General features: G+C 39.5%; 3 protein-coding genes across 4 annotated transcripts; 2 read left to right on the top strand and 1 right to left on the bottom strand.

The window, feature by feature from the left end:
* Positions 1–732: 732 nt before the first annotated feature.
* Positions 733–14475, top strand: ints6l (integrator complex subunit 6 like). Of its 2 annotated transcripts, XM_056383242.1 has the most exons (19): positions 956–1017; positions 1138–1215; positions 1303–1945; positions 4529–4678; positions 6175–6264; positions 6477–6660; positions 6795–6923; positions 7433–7596; positions 8004–8156; positions 8390–8522; positions 8958–9052; positions 9159–9269; positions 10289–10504; positions 10612–10738; positions 11128–11270; positions 11394–11625; positions 11722–12102; positions 12196–12289; positions 12656–14475. In XM_056383242.1, exons 4-19 carry the CDS (start codon positions 4559–4561, stop codon positions 12756–12758), a joined length of 2475 nt encoding a protein of 824 aa, XP_056239217.1. In that variant the 5' UTR covers positions 956–1017; positions 1138–1215; positions 1303–1945; positions 4529–4558; the 3' UTR covers positions 12759–14475. The 2 variants fall into 2 exon arrangements, with proteins under 2 accessions (XP_056239215.1, XP_056239217.1); XM_056383240.1 differs by lacking the exon at positions 1303–1945 and having other exon boundaries at positions 733–1017.
* Positions 14476–15775: 1300 nt separating this feature from the next.
* Positions 15776–18952, bottom strand: mmgt1 (membrane magnesium transporter 1). The gene is made up of 4 exons (XM_056383425.1): positions 18799–18952; positions 18452–18504; positions 18244–18347; positions 15776–16660 (listed from the first exon to the last, which is right to left on the bottom strand). Exons 1-4 carry the CDS (start codon positions 18875–18877, stop codon positions 16504–16506), a joined length of 393 nt encoding a protein of 130 aa, XP_056239400.1. The 5' UTR covers positions 18878–18952; the 3' UTR covers positions 15776–16503.
* Positions 18953–19143: 191 nt separating this feature from the next.
* Positions 19144–21743, top strand: pfdn6 (prefoldin subunit 6). The gene is made up of 4 exons (XM_056383426.1): positions 19144–19327; positions 19553–19623; positions 19757–19881; positions 21419–21743. Exons 1-4 carry the CDS (start codon positions 19264–19266, stop codon positions 21537–21539), a joined length of 381 nt encoding a protein of 126 aa, XP_056239401.1. The 5' UTR covers positions 19144–19263; the 3' UTR covers positions 21540–21743.
* Positions 21744–22019: the final 276 nt, after the last annotated feature.

Genomic DNA, 22019 nt, shown 5'->3' with positions numbered 1-22019 from the left:
ACTGACCTTTAAATCTATGAGGTATGTTTTTTGTCTCTTTTGATAAGGTCTGAACTTATGATAAATATGATGTGATATGATATGATGTATGATTACATGGCAAGGTGATTGATTAAGTGTTAAAAGGACACATCAAGAATATCCTTTCATGAAACAGCGATGCTGCATTCAAGTGATGTCGGATTGGAGAGCACATGCAGAACAGACGGTAGCCTACTTTTTCTTTTAATGATTTTAGAGGCATATGGTGAAAGTGACTTTTCCATTGTTATAGTTACAGTATATTTTTGGAGGTCTGCTTGAATACTTATATTTATATTTCTAGTCAGTTTTTTCTGTCTCAACTAAATGTGCATTTTCTCATAATTCTGCCACTGTAGCGCAAAATGCATATACTCCCAAGCATGGCATTCATTGACTTAGAATTTGAATATTAAGAATATTCAGGTACAATTTATATGACCTATATTGCTACAAATCAGTTGTTTCATTTCAAGCTTGGCACGTAGGCTATTTTATGGTAAGGATCACACACACACCACCCGCTAGGTATACATACAAATGTAAGGAGTAGGCGGATGTGCTGTATACACGAGCCATCTCGACCTCGTTATATATTTATATATTGGAGGGGGCGTGGTCACTGGAATCCGGCTCAGCCAATGGTGTCGCAGTTGAGGCAGCGGGGCGTTCCATTCGGTTAGGAGCAGAAGTTGAACAGCGCGAGCCGAGACAGAGCTCTAGAAAGGCAGATAGAGAGAGGGCAGAGGCAACGGCCCTCTTCTGGAGGGGGGGCTTATTATAACAAATATATACACACATGTGTGAACTGTTTGGCCGCACGATAGGTCATATGTGGATAACAGTTATTTTAGAAAAGCATTCAAACGCGGCTTTACATTTAAAATGCCTATTTTACTTTTCCTGTTAGACACGTCCGCCTCTATGAATCAGCGCACTTATTTGGGTACGACGTATCTGGACGTTGCTAAAGGCGCGGTTGAGGTCTTTATGAAGGTAAAGAATTATTTTACCCCGACTTTTATCAGCAAGTATGCACCTTTGGTGACCTTAGGGTTCCTTGGACAAGATCGGTCGAAATTAATATATGTTGTTTTGGTTTTCTTTTTTTGACAGCTGCGTGCCCGAGACCCGGCTAGTAGAGGCGACAGGTACATGCTAGTTACATTCGATGATCCACCATACGGAGTGAAGGTAATTAGCAACTGATACAATTTTTACATTTGACAAGTCGAACGTATTTTTCTGTCAGTGAGACTTTATTGTCCTTCTGGTTTGTAGTCAGTGTTGGGCGGCCTCCCGGTGGCGAAAAACGGCAATTTTTTGCTCCGAATACCCGCAGACCCGGAGATGCACTACCTCCGAACATCCAGCGGACATTTTGCTTTTGTGTTGAGAAAAGTCTCGGGCGTTGAGATGGAGGCGGAGAGATTTATTATCGCCTATGACGTCACTCTTTTTTTGACCATGCAATGTTTAGATTGGTCAAAGAGCCCGCCAATCATCTTCTACCCCACCCCTTGCATCATCCATGCATTACCATTGGCCAATCTAGGCTGAAAGTTGATAAGCCCTCTTCATCATGAGATTTTTTTTTAATTTTTATGAGTTCGCTAGAAGAAAATGATCATTATTCACATGATTATTATTTGTTATGCCGATACTATAAGCATCATGGCCCAACATACAAACACTGTCTAGTTTTAATCGACACACCCTGGCAAAAAACACATACAACCTGTGAATCACTGCAATAATTTCAGGGGTTTCATGACAGCAAAGCTATCCTCACCACTAATCTGTTGACTTGTTTATGACCTGGCACATATCTCTCCCTCTGAGCTTCTCTAGCCTAATAAAATACATGCATACAGGCATACAAGTGCTCACAACACCTGAAGTCCCTGATCTGCATAAGTGACTGGTCCGTATAAGAAATCTCTTGGCTTGCCTAACTCTGTCTACAAACAATACTCTACTACTCTCAACACAATATGCTAAGCACTTACTTTATCCCATGTCATTAATGCTTGAGGACATAATAGTTAGCTTTCCTTGTACATGTATTTTTTGTTTGCATGCCTTATGACCAAATTACAAAATGCCAGAGCTGGAAAGTAATTAATTACCCCTCTTAAAGATGCTAGTGTGAGCATTAGAAGATACATGCAGAGGCATATGTTGCAAAGTATAGTGTAAGCTAAAAAGCACCTGTAACTACTAGTAATCCCATAGTTGTTGTTTTTATAATACTCTTGAAAGTTAAATTCATTGTACTTTGCTGCACACATCGAACGGCTGCAGCTTTTTAGATAGCTTCAGCCCAGGAGTGACAATATTAGTCTATCTCACAATAATTGATGACAGACCTATATAATAATATAGTGTAATATTTTACACCCTTCATTTATATGCCTATGCATTAGGGGTGCACTTCTAATTATCATACAAGCAACAAAGCAAATGGGAAGTGTTTAAATAATTAAACATGTGCTAGAAGTGAAAATATAGACGTGAGTTGAAAAGTAGAGCTAGTAAAATATGAATTTCTGGGTGTTTTTAATAATAATTAGAGATAATAAAACAAACTAATTTTTGTTTTCTACCGTCTTTTAAAATATTTAGTCCACTATGACCTATGTAGTTATACTTTTAACTAATCTATTATCAATGTTTGTCACTTCTAGGACTTCATTCATTCATTAATTTGATCTATATGAGGTAAATTAATATAAAATAAAATGCTTTTTTGAATTACTAAACCTCCAACATTTGATTGATAAGCTAACTATTTTTGTTTTCTGAAACTGAATTTTAAAGAAAAGAAAACAAATTATCATTATGCTTTTATTGCAATAAGTGTAGTGTACTTTCTATACTCTATTCTACAAACCATCACATTTTAGCTACAACACAGATGAATAGTGAGGTATTTTTTGATGTACAGTCTCGCACAGTTTTAATGTTAAAAGCTGTGCAAGAATCAAAATAGCACAGGCTATATCTGGCTCTTCAATGAACCCCATATTAGAAAAGGGAAAGACCATTTTCAGTTCACAGCTTCAGCACTTAAAACATTATTATGTAATTTTTTTAATTGTTTTACTACATGCAGAAGTCCAGGCCTGGGGCCATGGCAAAATGTTATGAGTGGTTGCTGTCATTTATGAAAATTGAAATTCTTCTCTCTACTTAAGTCATTGACCTTGCAGTATTCACCACAGGTCCAGATCATAGCTACAGTCATCCCACTGAAATAATCACGTGTATAACTCCTTAGCCAAATAACCCAAGATCTAATCCCCCCCCCCCCCCCACATAAAAACATCCAGGTGCTGCTATCAGAAGTGCTCTCCCCTCATTGTGAAGTCTGTCCTCAACTTCTCTTCCTCCTGCTCTTCCTCTCTTTGTCTTCACTGCCTTCTCCCTTTGTTGTCTCTGCCTGCTTTGTGTACCCAGGATTATGATGAAAGGACAAGGTTATACTGAATGGGGCTACTCTGATTGCACAGTTACAGAGGCAATAAATTGTTGATGTAGAGGGAGAGAGAGGAGGTTGGGCAGGAAGAAAATAGAAATATTCTGTAGTCTGAATTATTGAGTGCAAGCTAAGCCTTACATTTCTGCTTGCCTACACAAGTGTCTATGTCTGTCTTATTTCTTTGCTACTACTCCTGTGAGTGTGTTTCTGCTATAATTTTTGCTTCAGCAGCTCAGTGAGATTGCTTGTATGATTGCATAATATTTATCTAACATCATTCATGTAACACCCTGCACTTTCCTAGAAATTCCATGGCTTTGGAATGATATCCCATGATAATCCAAAAATCTACCCACTGGCCTCATGCAGAGCATACATGTTGATACTGGCACTTCAAGCTTTTATCTCCATCCCTCTCTCTGTGTCTTTAGCCTTTCAGCCCTCCCTGTCCCGATAAAGGAAGTGGTAAGCTTGCAGGTCATCCTTAGATTAAGCATGAAGCTGCAGCAGTAAGGTACTTGACCTTGCTGGAGAAAAGTCCAAGAACAGTTACACGCCCACATCCTCTCCTGTGGGAGTATATCCCCGTCACAGAGGACAGAGCAGCAGTGGGAAGTGTATTTTGGGATGCTTGTCATGTATGAAATTACTCTTTTTTAAACAGCACCATCTAGCTCAAATGTAGGTCTGAATTTCCACAATGTTATCTTCTATTTGCAGAACTTGACAGAGCCTGATCTCATTTTATGGTCACCATTATGTCATGTTGCACAGAATCAGTGGATTTAAACTCATTTTACCAGGATGGCTGTCACATGCTTGACATGAATCAGTTCATGGTTGTCAGTGAACAAAACTCGCTCTGTTTTTCTGTGTAATTACATACTATGGGTATCTGTGGGTTTGGATCTATTTCTGTTTGTGGCTGTTTACCATGCGCTGTGGCTTCAGGCCTCCTCTACTACTGTGTTGTAGGGTTGTTTGCTGTGCAATACACTCAGCCCACTGTTGATATATGTATTTCAGGCCGGCTGGAAGGAGAACCATGCCACCTTCATGTGTGAGCTGAAAAACCTGCAGGCATCTGGGCTGACTACACTAGGTCATGCTCTTCGCACAGCCTTTGACCTGCTTAACCTCAACCGCCTCGTCTCAGGCATCGACAACTATGGACAGGTATTTCTCACCAACAACCTATTAATGCATTTCTTTGGCAGAAAGTTTCCCCTGTTGCTATAAGAGAATAGTAGAATTTCCACAATCTGCAATGTTTTTTATTTTAATGTGTGTTGGAGTTTATTTTGTGCTATAGTTAATAGTAATTCAGGTGAACCGCAGATCTGTCCATTCTATTTCTCTAAGAAGTAGGAGATTATGGTCATGTGAAAAATTTTGTGTCTGCAGCTTGAAAAGCCTTTAAAAGCACTGACTTAATTTCCATTAAAAGGCCTTGGAGGTATTATAAAGTCTTAAATATTTTAATTTCCCTTTAGTTATAAAAATGTTTTTGTATCTGATTGCGGGCTAGTGGGAGACATTACACATTTATACACACACTTAAAGTGGGATTGTCCATTTTTTGCTGCTTATCAGAGTCCATGTTGCACTATTTTTGTGTTATATCATTAGGAGTTATTGTTACATACTGCTGGGCTGTACTGATAAAAATGTGATATAATATAATATACATATTTATATATATTTAATAAATAATTCTAGGTCAAATTGTCCTCACTGCTTTTCCAGCATACTTTCATACTTTGAATTGTATAACTTTGAATCAGGTATTAAATTGCATTTTATTTGTTTTAAAAAGTCTTAAATTTAACTTTTTAATGCCATCACATTCATGTGTCAGTAGAACTAGAGGACAGACAGGAAGACTAAAAGTTAGTAATTTTAATCTTTAATGTGGTGGAAGGTAAGTGCCTGTGAGCAAGGCACTTTACAACTAAATCCGCAGTAAAAAACTAAACTATTGAAGTATCAGTGGCAGACTGAATGTGAGATGGGGCTTTTCTGATACAGCCAACACCTAAAATATGTGAGTTTTCCTTGGATTGATGAAGGTCTGGATGATTCCTTTACCTGGAGACAAAAATACGAGTATTGACTTTTGATTGCATCTTAATCCACTCCATCTCGACTTGCACTCTCTTTTCTCCAAAGCTCTGCTCAAACGGAGAGATGGATTACTGTACCCGAGTGGTGACACAAGAATCAGGAGTGTGTAAAGCTACTTAGGCATTCTGTGTGTGTTTGAATTAGACGAGGCTGACCCCTGCAGCACAGTGGTAGAGACCTCTGTCCTTAGTGTGTAGCACAAGGACACTGTGCAGCTTACAGATGCATCCTGACACAAGCAAAGATTACAAGTTGCAACACAGTTCATATAAGTATCCAGCGGCTGATCAGAGGTGTGATGCTAACACCATGCTAATTATTGTCTTTACAATGACTTCTGTTTACACAGTATACCCATATTTTACCATTATTCTGAGCACTACAGACCCGACACGTTTTGTGATTTGAGGAGAAGCGAATGTTTTTGAGCCCAGGAGAGTGTTTTGGTCTGAAACACAGAGAAAGGAAGGCAGGCTAGTGATAAGAAATGGGGTCACAGTTTACTCAAACTGGGATTTAATTGCTGAATTTTATCATTTCCCTCTCAGGGACGTAACCCCTTCTTCCTCGAGCCATCTGTGATCATCACTATCACTGATGGGAACAAGCTCACACACAGCTCTGGGGTGCCAGATGAGGTGAGAACATAAAAAATGCAGCAGTGCCACTACATACTGTACCACTGATACTCTCAGCTATTTACAAAATATTTATGTGATCATTTTCATTTTTTTAATGAACTAAAGAATAAGGTTTGTATAATGGTGAAACTAGTGACCTAAGGAAGTTTTCAAATGTTAATCTCATCTCCTATCATCCGTGTCTCTCTTCACCACTGTGTGTTGTCCAGCTGCACCTTCCTCTGAACTCTCCTTTGGCGGGCAGTGAACTGACCAAAGAGCCCTTTCGTTGGGACCAGCGTCTCTTCGCACTGGTGCTGAGGCTGCCAGGAGCAGCCACACCCGACAACGAGCAGCTCGGTAGCGTCCCCACAGATGAGTCTGCTATCACCCAGATGTGTGAAGTCACTGGAGGTTCGGCATTTTCTTTTATTTTGGCGCCTGAACATCTGTATTCATTCATTGTGTGTGTCTGTTCTCTTTTTGGCAGCACTCAATAATTAATTTTATTATATTTGGTCATTGTGCATCCTGCCTTTCACTCTCAGGGCGATCATACTGTGTACGGACACAAAGGATGTTGAACCAGTGTCTGGAATCTCTGGTGCAAAAGGTTCAAAGCGGCGTGGTCATTAATTTTGAGAAGACAGGGCCAGATCCGCCTCTCATTGGGGAAGGTGAGTACATGTCTTTTCCTGTCATAACAACTTATACAACTTATAACAGTCAAGTACATAAAACATGAATCAAGTGGCTTACCCACTCTAAAAGACATACATTTTATGGAGTCTCTGAACACATTATTTCATCACATTTTGCACAGTTATTTGGAGCAAAGCCACCGTGGGCAGTAAAACAGGTGAAAGCAGAAGAGATTATTGTTACACTGAAAGGAGAACGGAGTGCATTTTCAGCTAAATACACTGGTATAAAAACTATGTAAAGAAAAGCAAGGATATAATTTGACTTACACATCATTTTAATGGCAAAAGATTCCAACTTGTACTTATTTAGTTTTAAGAATTGAAAGCTTTTAAATGGTGAATTTGAGAACAGAAGCCTGCTCATGTCATTCATAGAGGTTTTGTTCAACAGTGGTTGCTCTTAAATTCCCATGAATTGTATTTGTTTGTATTTGACAGAGTAATGGTCTATCTTATGTCATATACTCTTTTTTGTTTTACAGATAACTCAGTGGAGTCAAGTCGTCCCGTGTCATCCTTCAGCCCACAGCTGTGGCACAGTTGCCACAAACTCATCTACGTGCGGCCGAACCCAAAGACCGGAGTGCCAGTTGGCCATTGGCCCATACCAGAGTCCTTCTGGCCGGACCAGAATTCTCCTACACTGGTGAGCCAAGATGCTCTTAGAAATACATCTGTCACCTGTCCTTTAGTGCTGGATTAATACATAAATTAGACTTTGACAGAGCACTGTTAAACTCCTGTTTCTCATATTGTCTGTTGTTGTGGATCTCCGAGAAGACCTATATTTACACATGCACTTGATCTTTTACTTTCACTTTGCCTCCCTTATCTTTTTCTGTCTTCCTCTCTTTTATTGGCAGTCCTGTTTTCCTCAGTCAGGAACTTACAGCCAGTACACTCAAGTTTACAACTCTGCGAACTCACTCTGTGACTTCAGTTTGATTGGAAAATCTTCAATGTGTTGTTGTTTGCAGTTGCAAAGATATAACATGGGTCTGCGCCACTGATAATTTTTGCCTTACAATTTCTTCATCTATCTCCTGTTCGCAGCCACCCCGCTCTGCTCATCCCATGGTGCGTTTCTCTTGTGTGGACTGTGAGCCCATGGTGATCGACAAACTTCCCTTTGACAAGTATGAACTGGAGCCCTCTCCACTCACCCAGTACATTCTGGAAAGGAAGTCTCCACACATGTGCTGGCAGGTAGGGCACATAGTCGCACACCCATCAGCTCTGTTGGCTTGTTTCTACTGTCAGTGGTGTTGCCTCTGGGACTTTTCTGAAATAAGAAATAAAGAGGTTGCTAACTTTATTCAAAATATTTTTCCCTTTTGGCAGTTACTATGTACCCATCTACAGAGGTCTTCTGAAGTTTAGTTTTTAATGTCAATAACCAAAATGTTATTTGACTTGAAAATTGTCCTTGTTGTCTTCAGGTGTTCGTCAGCAGCAGTGGGAAGCAAAATGACCTTGGACAGCCATTTGGCTACCTTAAAGCCAGCACCACTCTCACCTGTGTCAACCTCTTTGTCATGCCTTACAACTACCCAGTCCTTCTCCCACTCCTCGGTAAGACATATGGTAGTAAACCATTTCATTAAAGTGGCCTCAAAACTTCTGGGTCAGTAGGTCTGAGCTCATATTAAATTTAAAAAGCTTTCCTTTTCTGGGGCACTTCATCATCTGCAATCTTTTTTTCCCCCCAAGCATCTTTAGTTCCAAACATAATCACAAATAACAGGCTTATAACAGAGCAACAGTTAATCTTTAATAATGTTATGCAACAAATAGATGTTTTGGGATAATGGGGTATTAAGAAGGATAAATGGTGTTATATAGTGTCTGTTTTGATGCTTGTTTTAGACTCACCACCTGAATATTGATGTGTGTACCCCAGTCAGCCCTGCAGCAGCAGGAGAGGCTGCAGGTGGATGGTTGACTGGTCACTGATCCAGAATGCTAAAACTTTTCTCACACATCCCACTCCTCTTTTCCTCCTTTCAGACGATTTGTTTAAAGTGCACAAACTAAAACCAAACCTCAAGTGGCGACAGGCCTTTGAGATGTACCTGAAGACAATGCCTCCGTACTACCTCTTGGTAAGCTAATGCTCTGTCACTTAAGCTTTCTTTAATAAATGTTTACAACATGGATTTATGTTGTTTTTGCACATAACTAATGTCCATAATTTCCCCCTTTTGACAGCCCTTAAAAAAGGCCTTGAGGATGATGGGTGCACCTAATCTTATCGCAGACACCATAGACTGCGGTCTGAGTTACAGCGTCATCTCATATCTAAAGAAGCTCAGCCAGCAGGTAAAAACTCCTTTGCACAAGTTCCCTTAACATCATTTCCAAGCACTGACACACAGCTAGTCTGCTCGTCACTTATAAAGTGTCCTTGAATGTGATATTATTTTCACTCTGGAAGGAAATTTCCAATCCAAATTGACTGACAAGTCTTAATATAAAGTGTACAACAAGGCCATAATTTAAGTTAGTATTAGTTATTTATTCTGATGTTGTAAAAGGTTTGATTATATATATAATGTCATTTCATTTATTTCACACACAGAATTAAATACAAGTAAAAGCATACAAACATGGTAATAGCAATGGGTGAAAATGGGACACCCACATAAGCTTAGGAAGCTTGTGAATAGGGGCCCGGTCATTGCATGTAACTAAATGGTCCAAAAACATCTATTCCATCAGTCTAAACATTAATTCAATAGATGAGATACACAATCAGAAATAAATGGTAAATGAAAATAATAGCCATTCAGGGTGTACAAGTTTTAAAAACATTTTAGTATCAACTGCTGCTTTAGATTCTTTTTAAAAACAGACAGAGATAGTGACACTTTAAGAGTGTTATCAAGCTCATTCCACATCTGTGGACCACTGCAAACCACACTAAACCTTGTACATTCAAGATTGTGTTTCTTACTCTTTATAAGATGCTTTTTTCTAGACTTGTATGTGTGTGAGGGAAGGTAAATTGGAATAAGCTCACAAAGTCTGTTATTTAGTTTAAATGCAACACTATACACAATACAAGCATAATGAAAGATAATACATTGAGTAAGCTTAAAAAAACTGTAACAGTGGAAAAGAGGGTTAGTAGGAGCATTTACTGTGGACCGTGATATTACACATATGACTTTTTTCTTTTGTATCTGTAGTTTTTCAAGATAAATAGGAAAAGTATTGCACCCTATGATATTACAGTAACTTATATAAAAATATTCCTTACCAAAATCAAAAGTTAGAATTGTATTATCTGGACAGAAAGTAAAATGCAGTGTTTTTTCCCTTGTTTTGTTGGCATGAAGGCAAAGATTGAATCAGACCGTTTAATCGTGTCCGTGGGGAAGAAGGCTCCCCAGGAAACTGGCATAAAGGTGAAGAACCACTCCAGCTCTCTCTCTCTGGCCCACCGGAGAGACTTTAAGCAGCTGCTGCAGGGAATCACTGGGGAGGGGCCGCTTCGACTGGTGGACATCAACTTCAAAGAGTTCGCCGGCTTCCAGATCGCCCTGCTCAACAAGGTAGATTCAGGACAGCATGTGGGTGGGAAAGTCCCAGAAAAAGAAAACAGGACAGGTGCCATGTTTGGTGGGTTTTTCTCTGACTAGATTTACCGATGTGTTCACAGGATGTAAAACCTCAAGCTTATCGAAATGCGTACGACATCCCAAGAAGGAACCTTCTGGATCAGCTCACCCGCATGCGCTCCAATTTGCTGCGGACATCGCAGAAACTGATCCGAGGGCAAGACGAAGGTTTGTTATTCTCATTACAGGATGAAAAGAAAACGTTACATTGAAGCAACTCTAGTCTCATGTTGGTTGATATTTCTTTTTTTAGTTTTATTTTACACTACTTGAGTTGAGGGAGTTCAGCAACTAATTACATCTTTAAATAGTCGAATATCTCCAGTCTTTGAAATGCTATCACAACACTTCACAACATCTGCTGTATGCAACAATGTTTATTTTTAATGATTTCTTTAGGAATGCACTGCAGTGTTCATGGCTGGAGCCATTTAACATATTGGAATGATACTAACCCAAACCACCACATACCCCAAAACACCAACACATATATAGGAAATGCTGTTTGATCACCGCAGTATTTTATTAATACTAATAAAATTTAATTTGGTTGTTAGACTATCTCCACAGTATTCCAGTGGCTCAGATGGGAAACTATCAGGAGTACCTAAAAATGATGCCATCTCCTCTCAGAGAGATTGACCCCGACCAACCTAAACGTCTGCACACATTTGGGAATCCTTTCAAGCAGGATAAGAAGGTTAGTAATATATCAACATATAATGCTGGTTATTCCAACTGAATGCTAGATGCCATGTTTTTTCATTCAATATCTAGTTTCTTTCATCCTTTAATGTCATGGTCTCTCAAATGTTTATCTCAGGGCATGATGATCGATGAGGCAGATGAGTTTGTAGCAGGGCCTCAAAATAAGAAAAGAGGAAATTCCAGTGATTCCAACTCGGGGGCTACTCTGAAGAGAAGGCGAAGTATGTCCCCGTTGCTGCGGCGGCCACAGTCTCCACCAGGGAACACCAACCATGTGGTGGTGGGAAAGAGTCCGGTAGGGGTTCAGGGGCAGCAGAACCTCATCAAACCCATCCCACAGCACAAAGGTAACACTATCTGTGCAATACGTGGAAGTGATTGTGCAATACAGCCTGAGAGGCGTTGATTAGTAGTTGTAAATAATTCTTTGTTTTCCCCTGAAGGAGTGGACGGCAACAACGTGGTGGTCCCTGAGAGTAACGGTGATGGGGTTCTTGGGCCTGAGTCAGGGGAGCTCTGGCCCGCTGATATGGAGCCCGTAGCAGAAAACCCATCTGCACTACCCGCGGAGGAGAAGGCCGGGGTCGGGGCAGTGGATCGGGGAGAGGATGTCAACATGATGGAGGAGAGACTAACGGAGGATTGTCTGGATGAGCAGCCGCTGGAGGAGAAACACAACTGTGAACGTCTGAGTCCTCAGAGCCAGCTAGAAGGCCCTGAAGCTGACCCTGCAGCGCTCGAGACCATTTTCATAGCCCCACTGGATGGAAGCCAAGCAGAGCTGCGGACGCGGGTCATAAAGGAGGTCCGCAAGCCTGGACGAAGTGAGTACGGTGTAGTGTATCACATTACATTTGAATGTTGGGAACATTTCAACAGTTTCTTTATCTCTGTCTGTGTCTCTGCTTTTTCCTCAGACTATGAGGCAATACTGTCACTATTGCAGCAGGTGAAAGGACCACTTAATGTGCAGAGGTACTTCATCCAGCACGCTATCAAAGAGGCTGTCAGGTAAGAAACAGTGACTCATTCTTTAGTTTTTTCATTACAAGATAAAGTGGAAGAGTTCTTGATCTTTTTAAAGCATTGCCAGTCTTGCCTCTGATACGAGTGTTCAATGAGTCATTTAGACCCGTGTCACTGCAGTTACATTATATTGTAGATTTAGTGTCTTTGAAGCACTGTAGCTATTAACAATGACTCATAACCTCATTGCAACCATTTCCAGTGCTTTTTAAAGCAGGTTTACCTTCATGAATCTCCCCTGGCTTGTTTCTGGATGTTTCCTCCCTTTACTTAATAATTAAAGCATAATTACGTTTAGTATTCCCTATTTATCTTCCTGCTTCTTCTCCGTTTCTTTTGTGTCTGTCCCAGGTTCAAGAAGCGGGTACTGATCCAGCAGCTGGAGTTGGCCCTTGCTGAATTGGAGAAGAAGCACGCAGCATCCTCACAGCTTCCCAACGATCATGGCAGATAGTGATGAAGCCATCTTTATCATACATATCTATATACATCACCACCATGAAAGAGATGTCCATGTTGACTTGCCTCAAGAAAAACAAATTGGGGAAGCAGAGGAAGAAAAGGACAAATGCACTGAGAGCAGACGCTCCTACTGTCCCTGTGCTGTTGCATCACATCCTGTTAGAGGCGGAGAGTGAAGGGTTTAACTGGAGGAGGGGCCTTCAGCACAGATCCACTGAGGATGAGTTCAGAGACTTTAAATATAATCCTCTTCATATTGACAGATGCCTTAAACATCCATACGGCTTTTGTCTGTATCGGCACATTCAGAAGACACACACACACACACACACACACACACACACACACACACACACACACACACACACACACACACACTCCGTTAGACAGACACAATAAGCCAACAGATCCTTTAATGACAGAGCAAGGGATGGGCAGGATTATTCCTGTTATTGTTATTCTTTAAAAACAGACCTTTCTTCAGCTGGTCTGAAAAGTGTTTGTAAGACTGCAACAAGTTTTTCTAGAGTAATAAGATTAATGTACTTGTACGGCTGACAGGGGAAACCTGTTCCCACTGAGTACCCCTCATGTCTTTAGTGTTATATCTGCATAAAGACTGCACTGATTCTTTTTCTGTCCAAGTTGATACTGTTATATTTTCCCACTCCTATTGGTTGATGTTGATATGCATTAGTGTTAGGGGGTGGGCAATATGGATAAAATCTGTGAGTGTTTATGTAACTTTATGTTGCAGCAGCAAAATATACAGTGATACTATACTATATACAGTGTCACTTTTCTGGAAGAGAAACCACTGAAAGAAAAAATACCCAGATGGAAACGTGTATATGTGGCTAACACCATCAATGATATAGCTGACGAATCTTGGCACAGCAACATTTCCAAATTTCATTTGTCACATTTCTCTCAGCTCATTGGGTGATTGCCATATTGCCCACCCCTAATTCGCAGTTTTAGTCAAAAAAGGTGAAAACTTCACACACGTCTGTCTTAAGGTCATTACGTTGCTTTTTAATGTCCAAACTGGGTCCATTTTGTTATGTTTTGTCATACAACAATGCTTTTTAAAGCTGAAATTGAAGAACATAGAATATAGAAGTATTAGTGTTTTGCACATCGGTGCGTTGGACTGGAAATGGACTCGTTGTGTCCATGAAAGACTGAACACAAGACAGTTGTGTTGACTGATTCAATGACTGAGCATCAGAGTCCTCTTACCTGCCATCACAGCAATAGAACATGGGTTCAGTGAATGCAGCTGTTGGTATCCATTTAGAGGTACCCCCCCAAACACACACACAAATCTTCCTCCACAGCACAACAAACACTCCATTGATTCCCAGAACTTTATTCAGAGGAATTTCTGCATCTGTCCGGGCTCAGTGGTCAGTCACCTGTTGTTGATCTGTAACAACTGGTCATCTGCCCTCTGCTGCTTTTTACAGAAACCCGAGTTAACGTTTGTTCTCCTTGTTTTTACGACAGATGTACACTACTTTTTAATGTTCATAAGGAATATAGATTATTTTTGTGAATTTGTTTATTTCAGAGTATAAGAAATATTTTGAAAGAATATGTTTAAAGCCAATTTTGTAAACTGTTAAATACATATACAAAGTGTAAAGTTTTATGCACTTATTCAGTTTTTTTAAAAAAACAAAAAATAAACCACAGGTAGAATGGTGTCTACTGTCAGTGTGTCAGTGTGTGTATTTCTACTCAGAAGTGACAATCAGTGGTCTTCAAATGTGTTTACATCCAGACACACAACGGTTCTAATTTATATATAATCATCCACGTTTTATCTACCGATGTGTGAACTGAATCTGACTTACGTTCTCAGAACAGTCTGGAACATTATTAGCTAAAGTTGTAAATTCAGCTTTTCAAGAGTTTCAAAATCACTAATACTTTCTTTTGTTTATGCATAAAAATCTATTGAAAAACCTTGATTTTAGATTCAGCAGATATTGACGACAAAACAGTTTTTATAAATAAACTGTTGAGTATGAAAAAGTGTCGGTCACAAAGGAATGGCGTTGCTTTCAGGTACAGCAAGGTGCACAGAGAACAGTAACAACAACAGCAATGTCTAAGTGTGGCCTCTTGTCACCAGTTGCATTGTGTGTGTGGGTTCATGTGTTGTGGAGGGGAGCTGTCTAAGAGCTGTAGGGGCTGTCCCACAGTGCACGGGTTCATTTGTGTGATTCTGTCCAGTTTAACCAAAGAAAACAAGATTTTCTGCTGTCCTCTTTTCAATTATCTCATGACCTCTAGGAATTATCTTGCGACCCACTGACCTACAGGAACCACACAACTTATTAAACACTTTCCTAAGCCTTCCATACAAAAAAAATAATTCGTTTTCCTCCATATTCTGCACATTACAAAAAACTAACTAGATAACTTCATAAAATAAAGACAGCATTTCAACTGTCATCTCATATACTTAATTTGATGAATAAATCCATCAGATGTAACATAAGTTCTTATCTGGAACTAATCTAACCATACATGCGTTTAGTCAAAGAGAAAACATTCGGCTGAAACTAATAGAGAGGAGAGATCGACGTAAATCACTTGGTGCTGTCTAACAGCTTTAACAGCTTGAGAAGCTTCCTGGTTAACTCAGACTGAAGGTTCAGCCTCCACTGACACCTAGAGGCCAACATCTAACACTGCGGGTCTTTAGATTAGGTGGAAATTTTTGTGAGGCAGCTGTCCAGCAGCAAGGTCAGGCTCATAGCCCACCCCTGCATGCAGTCATTATTGGAGTGACTTAAAAGCATTGTGGTAGCATGAACATTTCTAACCAATTTCTTCATATTTAATAAAAAAGAAAGGATGGCAGCACAGTAAATAACTGATACCTTTATGTTTCTTCTCATCAACAGTCCTTACAGTTTGTGACAGAGACATTCAATCACTTCTGTTTGGGGAAAGCAACTCTCCAGCCCCTGAATTTGAAAAAAAGATTCAGACACCTTATAAAATCAGTATGCCTTTTATTAAATTAAAACAATCTGTTGCATCTTAACAAAAAGGTAAAATGACGGGAAAATTAACTTCACCCAAATGAATGTACCATTGCTCTCTACTTTGCCTTAGTGTTCACAGTATCATTGGAACGGCTGTCTAATGTTTTCTTCTCTCACATCTCTCACCTTGAACTGATTTCCTGTGGCATAAATCAAACCTCTTTATTGCATACAGGATGTACAGACGAGCCTTTATGCTTCTGGGAAATCATCAAGGGAATAAAAGGTCCTCAGTTCATACGACAAAACTCATTTCAGTTAACAAAATTCTGCCCATACAGCTGCTCGCGACTGATGTGTGGTTGAAATGAAACAGTAACTAAACAAGGCATTTTTATGCCCCTCATACAAAGGATATACAAAGGACAGCAATAATCCCAATTCAGTTCAGAAGGGACAAAAGGGGGGAGATGTCTCAGTATCTTAAGACTCCAAAGCGTTTATATACTGTATATACAAACAAATCTGCTTGAAAAACTGAAGGGTTGGCACAGTCAGTGTTGAATATGGTAGTGACCACTTCTATGGACATAGGTGCAGGTTCGGACAGTATATTAGTTCATATACAAATACAAATTAAAGTAGGGGAAGATGAATCCTCACTTTGCCCCCTCTGTCTAACAAAAACAAATCTTATCTGACGTATATGATGTTACAGGCAGGAAAAGGCCAGTCTCAGTGCAAATGCTCCAGCTTGCGTAGCCGTATGGGGTTGGGAAGAGCTTGCTGGTTGCGTGCAGAGGAGGGCTCCTCCTCCGGCGAGCGGAATAGCACCCGACCCCGGTGATTGAAAAGGTAAAAGGATGGGTGGTTCCTCAGTGTATCAAATGTTCTGGAAAATATAATTTGAGTAATGAAAAGGTTGGTACTGCACAAATATTGTGCTGCTTTCAAAGACACGAACAGGCGGCACATGTTGGACACCTGCTGCTGCAGGTGTCTTATACTGTATGAGTCACACAGAACTAAATCCCTCTGCAGTTCATGTTTCTGTACACAGCAACACATTTAATCTCCTCTTTTGAAAGTCTAATACAGAGTTATAAGTAAAGGAATCAGTCCTGTTGGTATTAAAATCTTTACACATAGACTCAAAAACCCTCCCATGATCATCTCGTTATCACTGTACAGTAGAGTGTGCACTTTCACCCCATGTTCATTTGCTGGAAGATTACATATGAAAAAACAATCAGCAACAAAGTTTGAGGCATACAACGGTTCATAGTTCTGGGCGAATATGGTGGAATATAAATAATAAAGTAGTGATTTGGACAAAGCAGTGGCACAATATTGAAGATTATCTAGTGGTGAGTGGAGGAATTTTTGATTATGATCATTAACTAATTGCTGAAGCCTTTCCTTTGCCATTTTGTTTTATAAAGCTGTAAACTGAACATCTGCAGGTTTTGAAGGAATCACCATGAACTCTGGGAAACTGTGATTGATATTTATCACTATTTCCTGACATTTCATAGACTGACTGATTAATCAAAATAATAATTAAAAGATGGACTGATAAAATAATCATTTGTTTCAGGCCTAGCATCATCAAAACATTAGTGGTTGGAACTAAGTTAATCTAAAATGACCTTCATGTCGTACTGCATATACTACTACAACATATTTAATTGTTTTAGGGAGCCAAAATGTTTTTTCCATAATCAAGTCTTTTTCCTTAGATTTGAATGATTTCCCATGGAAGCGATGGGTTCAGCAGATAGAAAAAGGTGAAACTCTGCCTTTTACCAAAATAAAATAATACAAGAACAGTCTTTGTAGATGCCTTATTATTATACTCTTGTCGCTTGCTGGAACGTTTATTCAATGCTCTCAATATATGATTGATCTTTTCAGTCTTATGTGTCTGCTGTTTACATTTATCCATCCACAAATCCATTGGAAACTATTATGATCATTTATTTATTGTCCCAGTCACTTTTCATGATGATTCAACATGACATTTTGCTGTTTTTCTTTGTCGGACATGACAGTGAATTGATTAGCTAAAGGTTTTAGTTTGTCAATCAAAACAAGCCAACCAAAGACATTACTGTAGCCTCTGAGAAACTGTCAACAATATATATATATATATTAACAATTTTTTCATTCTTCATGAACTAAATGATAAAGGAATTAATCAAAAAAGTAATTGCAAATTAAACAACGACTAAAATGATGGTGAAGCAGCTCTATGTTTCACAGACTGGCTGAAGGACCAGGCCTTCTCAACATACAGGCCACATTATAACATAACAGTGCCTTGGGGAGGGTTGGTGTGTCTCTGTGGGAACTTATTCAAAGTAACGTTGCTATAAATGCAGGTGAGGAGGTGAACTGTATGTTTCCCCTGTGGCAGGTGGACGCAAACAACTACATTGTCAGGGGAGCAAGGTGCTGCAGAATAATTCAACCTACTTGTTTTTCAGCTCCGAGGAAGCATCCATGTCTTTAAACTCTCCAGCAATGTGGACAATACCGTAACAGGTCATCACAAACGATAATAGGGTCTGTAATACAATCTGCAACAGGAAAAAAGACAGTGATAAATAGAAAAAGCAATTATTTAGGGTTAGTTGTAATAGAAAAGCAGAAAATTCACATTATAATGGTGAAAGTCACTCACATCAATTGGTAGCGTCTCGTTTTCCTTCTCTGTGAGTCGCATGTATGATCGATCTGATGGGAAAATGGATGGATTGATGTGAAATCGACTTTAAGATTCAAAATTATCCTAGTCACACGAGCCGTTACATATCATTGGCCGTGGTATTTTAATAATGACCGCAGATTTAAATAAAATCTCTGTTTAATTCAAAGCGGAGCTAAGCCGCGCTAGCATCTAGTTAGCTAGCTGTTGGACCGAAAGGCCCGTCCTGTTGTTTTATCCACCTGCCGGGAGACAACAGAGCTCCCCCCAGAGTAAACAAAGATGCCGAGACCTGTGTCTTCACTCCCTGCTCTGATACTTACGCTGTGCCGCTGAGAAAGCTGCGTGGGCTAAGGCAAAGAGTCCGACGCCGACAACACCTTTCCAAAACGACGAGGCCATCTTGAACCAGAGAGATGAGGAACTGTGTGCAGTGTCGTAAAACAATGTCGTAAAGAGCCGCAACCATGACAGTGTCAAAATTGATAACCAACTGGAAGAAAGCGACGAGAACACATTTAAATATAAATATATAAATATATAAATATACACATTGGGGTATGCATGCTCATTTATTTATGCATCTTGTGTATTTCTGTGAGTTTATTTGACATGAATACCCCCCTGAAGTAGTAAGGGCTCTTACTTTGAAGTGATCAGCTAACATCCGCTCTAGCCGCTGCCCTTTCCTGTTAGCTAACACAGAGCCTTCATGCCACACCACATTTAGCTATTTACTCTTTGATACATTTACTGGGTCCGTAGTTCTTATTCGAGCAAACACAAACATGGCAGAGGCCATTCAGAAGAAACTAAAAGCGGAATTAGAAAAATATACACAGATGCAGAAAGGTAGGTGGTAGCAGAGCATTTCATTTTTCTCATATCGTGCCATGTTGTTGTGAGCAAGCTAACTGACCATATTAGGATACATACTCGTGCATTAAACAAACTAATTTGACACTTCCTGCACGTTTTAAACTATTATTTATGGTCGCAGCAATATTTTCATTATATTTTTTTTTTTAAATTTGATAACAACAGTAACTCACAAGCAAATATCTGTCTGTCGCTCAGATGTTAGCAAGAGCATGTCAGCCAGACAGAAGCTGGAGACGCAGCTGACAGAGAACAACATTGTCAAAGAGGTAACCAACAACACATTTTCCTTCTAATATTTTATTTTGCATGACTCGAGTCAGTGTTGCTGGCTCTTCAAATGTTGTATAAAGGCAGTGTTCAATATTAAAGATATGATCTTCCCCCTCTCTCTCTTTCCAGGAGCTGGATCTGCTGGGCAGCACAAACATAGTTTATAAGCTTATTGGTCCAGTATTAGTGAAGCAAGAACTGGATGAGGCCAAAGCCACAGTTGCAAAAAGGCTGGAGTATATTAACGGAGAAATGTGAGTCACTAAACTTTGGTTCATTCCATTGCACTCATGCATGTAGTCCTTCAGGATACAATTTGACCAGTTTTTGGATTGTCTGCACAAGAAAATATATTTTGAATATCAGAAATATACAAAAAGGCACGTTGGTATTCACTTCCCCTAATGATCCTATTGTATAAATTATCATCATCACTCAGCCACCTCAGTTTGTGTGTTGCCAGAGTGCACATGTTATGATAATCTTTGGAGAAAAGTGGAAAGATTGCAGCTAGGATTTACAACAGTTGATAGTAGTCACTGAAATTCTATTACTATTAATAATCCCTGAGTGTGAAATTGAATGTAGATATTTGGTTGAATGAACCATAACAGTCATCATAACTGACCCATAACATCTGGAACATAAATTAAGGTTATGGTTATTTTTTGATGCCTTGAGAAGGTACTTTGACCGGTACATATTGTGTAAATAGACTGCAGCTGTGAGTCATCATGCGGTTCTTCCCATGCCACCAGGTAAAGACAGAAATGTGTTCCTATTCTGAAGAATACCCACATGCAGTACATTTATCGTAACCTTGATGCACAGTTGCTCTATTCTGCTTCAGGTATTGTGACCCAATTCTGGGATGGATCTTACAAAGTCTTCATATCTAGATTGAATACATCATTAAGGGCCAATAAAAGCTGTCCTGTTTAATGGCTACTTTAAATGTTGTCGATAAATGCAGCCTTCTTTAGCTTAATGTTGAAGAGGCGAGTGGTATACAGCAAACTCAGCTATTATTGTGTACCCAGTGGAATTTACACTTCATCATATGTGACTTTACAAATGTAAAAATAATCATCACCATAATTATTATCATGGCTAAATATCTTTACATTTGTTGTATAACATCAGTCGTTGGAAAGATTTTCTTTCCCTGAAAATAACATCACACAGATTCTTAAAATGTTATGTCTTAATCTCTTCTTATTTTAATATAAGTATGATAACTGCCTCTTTTAGATAACACCACAGTGAATTGTAGTATATGACACCTTGAATGTAGTTCTTGTTAATCATACAAATTGGAGAAGAAAAAAACCATAAAAACACAAATAGCTCAGGTGTTGAAACTGAGATTGACCTCAGCTGTGTTGTTGTGATTAATAACAGGTCAGGCATTTTGTTTAAAATTGACCCTCCAACATCTCTGTTTACAGAGTGTTTATTCTCTCCATGTGATTACATGAACAATATTACTGTATCTGTTTGTGAATTATGCCACAATAAGAAACAATGAGAAAAGCAGATTTGTTTCATCTTTATAGTTTTTTGTGGCATATTTGCATTGTGTTGCATTTTACATAATATTCCCATTAACTAGTCTCCTATGTATGTTACCCAATAGACCGTGGCATGGAGTCAAAAAAGGTTATTTTATATAGAAATGTGAGCAACATTTCTCATGTGAGTGCATTGAGTGTACATAACTGTGGTCAAGTGTGTGTTCTGATATTTCTTCAGCAGCGTAAAATTTTTCTTCTGTTTTTTGTCCTGTTACAGTCAAAGGTATGAGACCCTCCTGAAAGAGATGGAAAAGAAATCTGAACAGCACCGAGAAGTCCTGTCCAGTTTACAGCAGGAGTTCCAGAAAGCTCAAGGCCTCGCTGTTGGCAAAGTCTGACCAAGTGATGAAGCGGCACGCATGCTCACACACACATATACACTCAGAATAAGTAGAGGGGGATAGTCATAATACAGTGTAAATCTACTGAGTAAATTCTGCTTGTATCTTGTCATTAATTTACAGTGTTATTACTGTGACTTTTCTCTTGTTACTAATAAACATTTTTTTCATGAAAGGTCATACCTTTTCATTTAATTTAAACGTGCTAGTGGAGTTTCTCTTGAACTGATAGATCTTACATCATAAGAATAAGGCCTATGCAGCACCGTGTGCGTGTGTGTGTGTGTGTGTGTGTGTGTGTGTGTGTGTGTGTGTGTGTGTGTGTGTGTGTGTGTGTGTGTGTGTGTGTGTGTGTGTGTGTGTGTGTGTGTGAGAGAGAGAGAGAGAGTGTGAGATTGTTGAACATTTGCTTTAATTACTGGGGCAGGCCTGTGGCCACCGGAGCAGATGTTGTCCAGTCACAGACCCGCCCCTCAG

Source organism: Seriola aureovittata, chromosome 8 (assembly GCF_021018895.1).
Source record: "Seriola aureovittata isolate HTS-2021-v1 ecotype China chromosome 8, ASM2101889v1, whole genome shotgun sequence".
Classification (NCBI taxonomy): domain Eukaryota; kingdom Metazoa; phylum Chordata; class Actinopteri; order Carangiformes; family Carangidae; genus Seriola; species Seriola aureovittata.
This window is presented reverse-complemented; position numbering and strand designations above follow the sequence as displayed.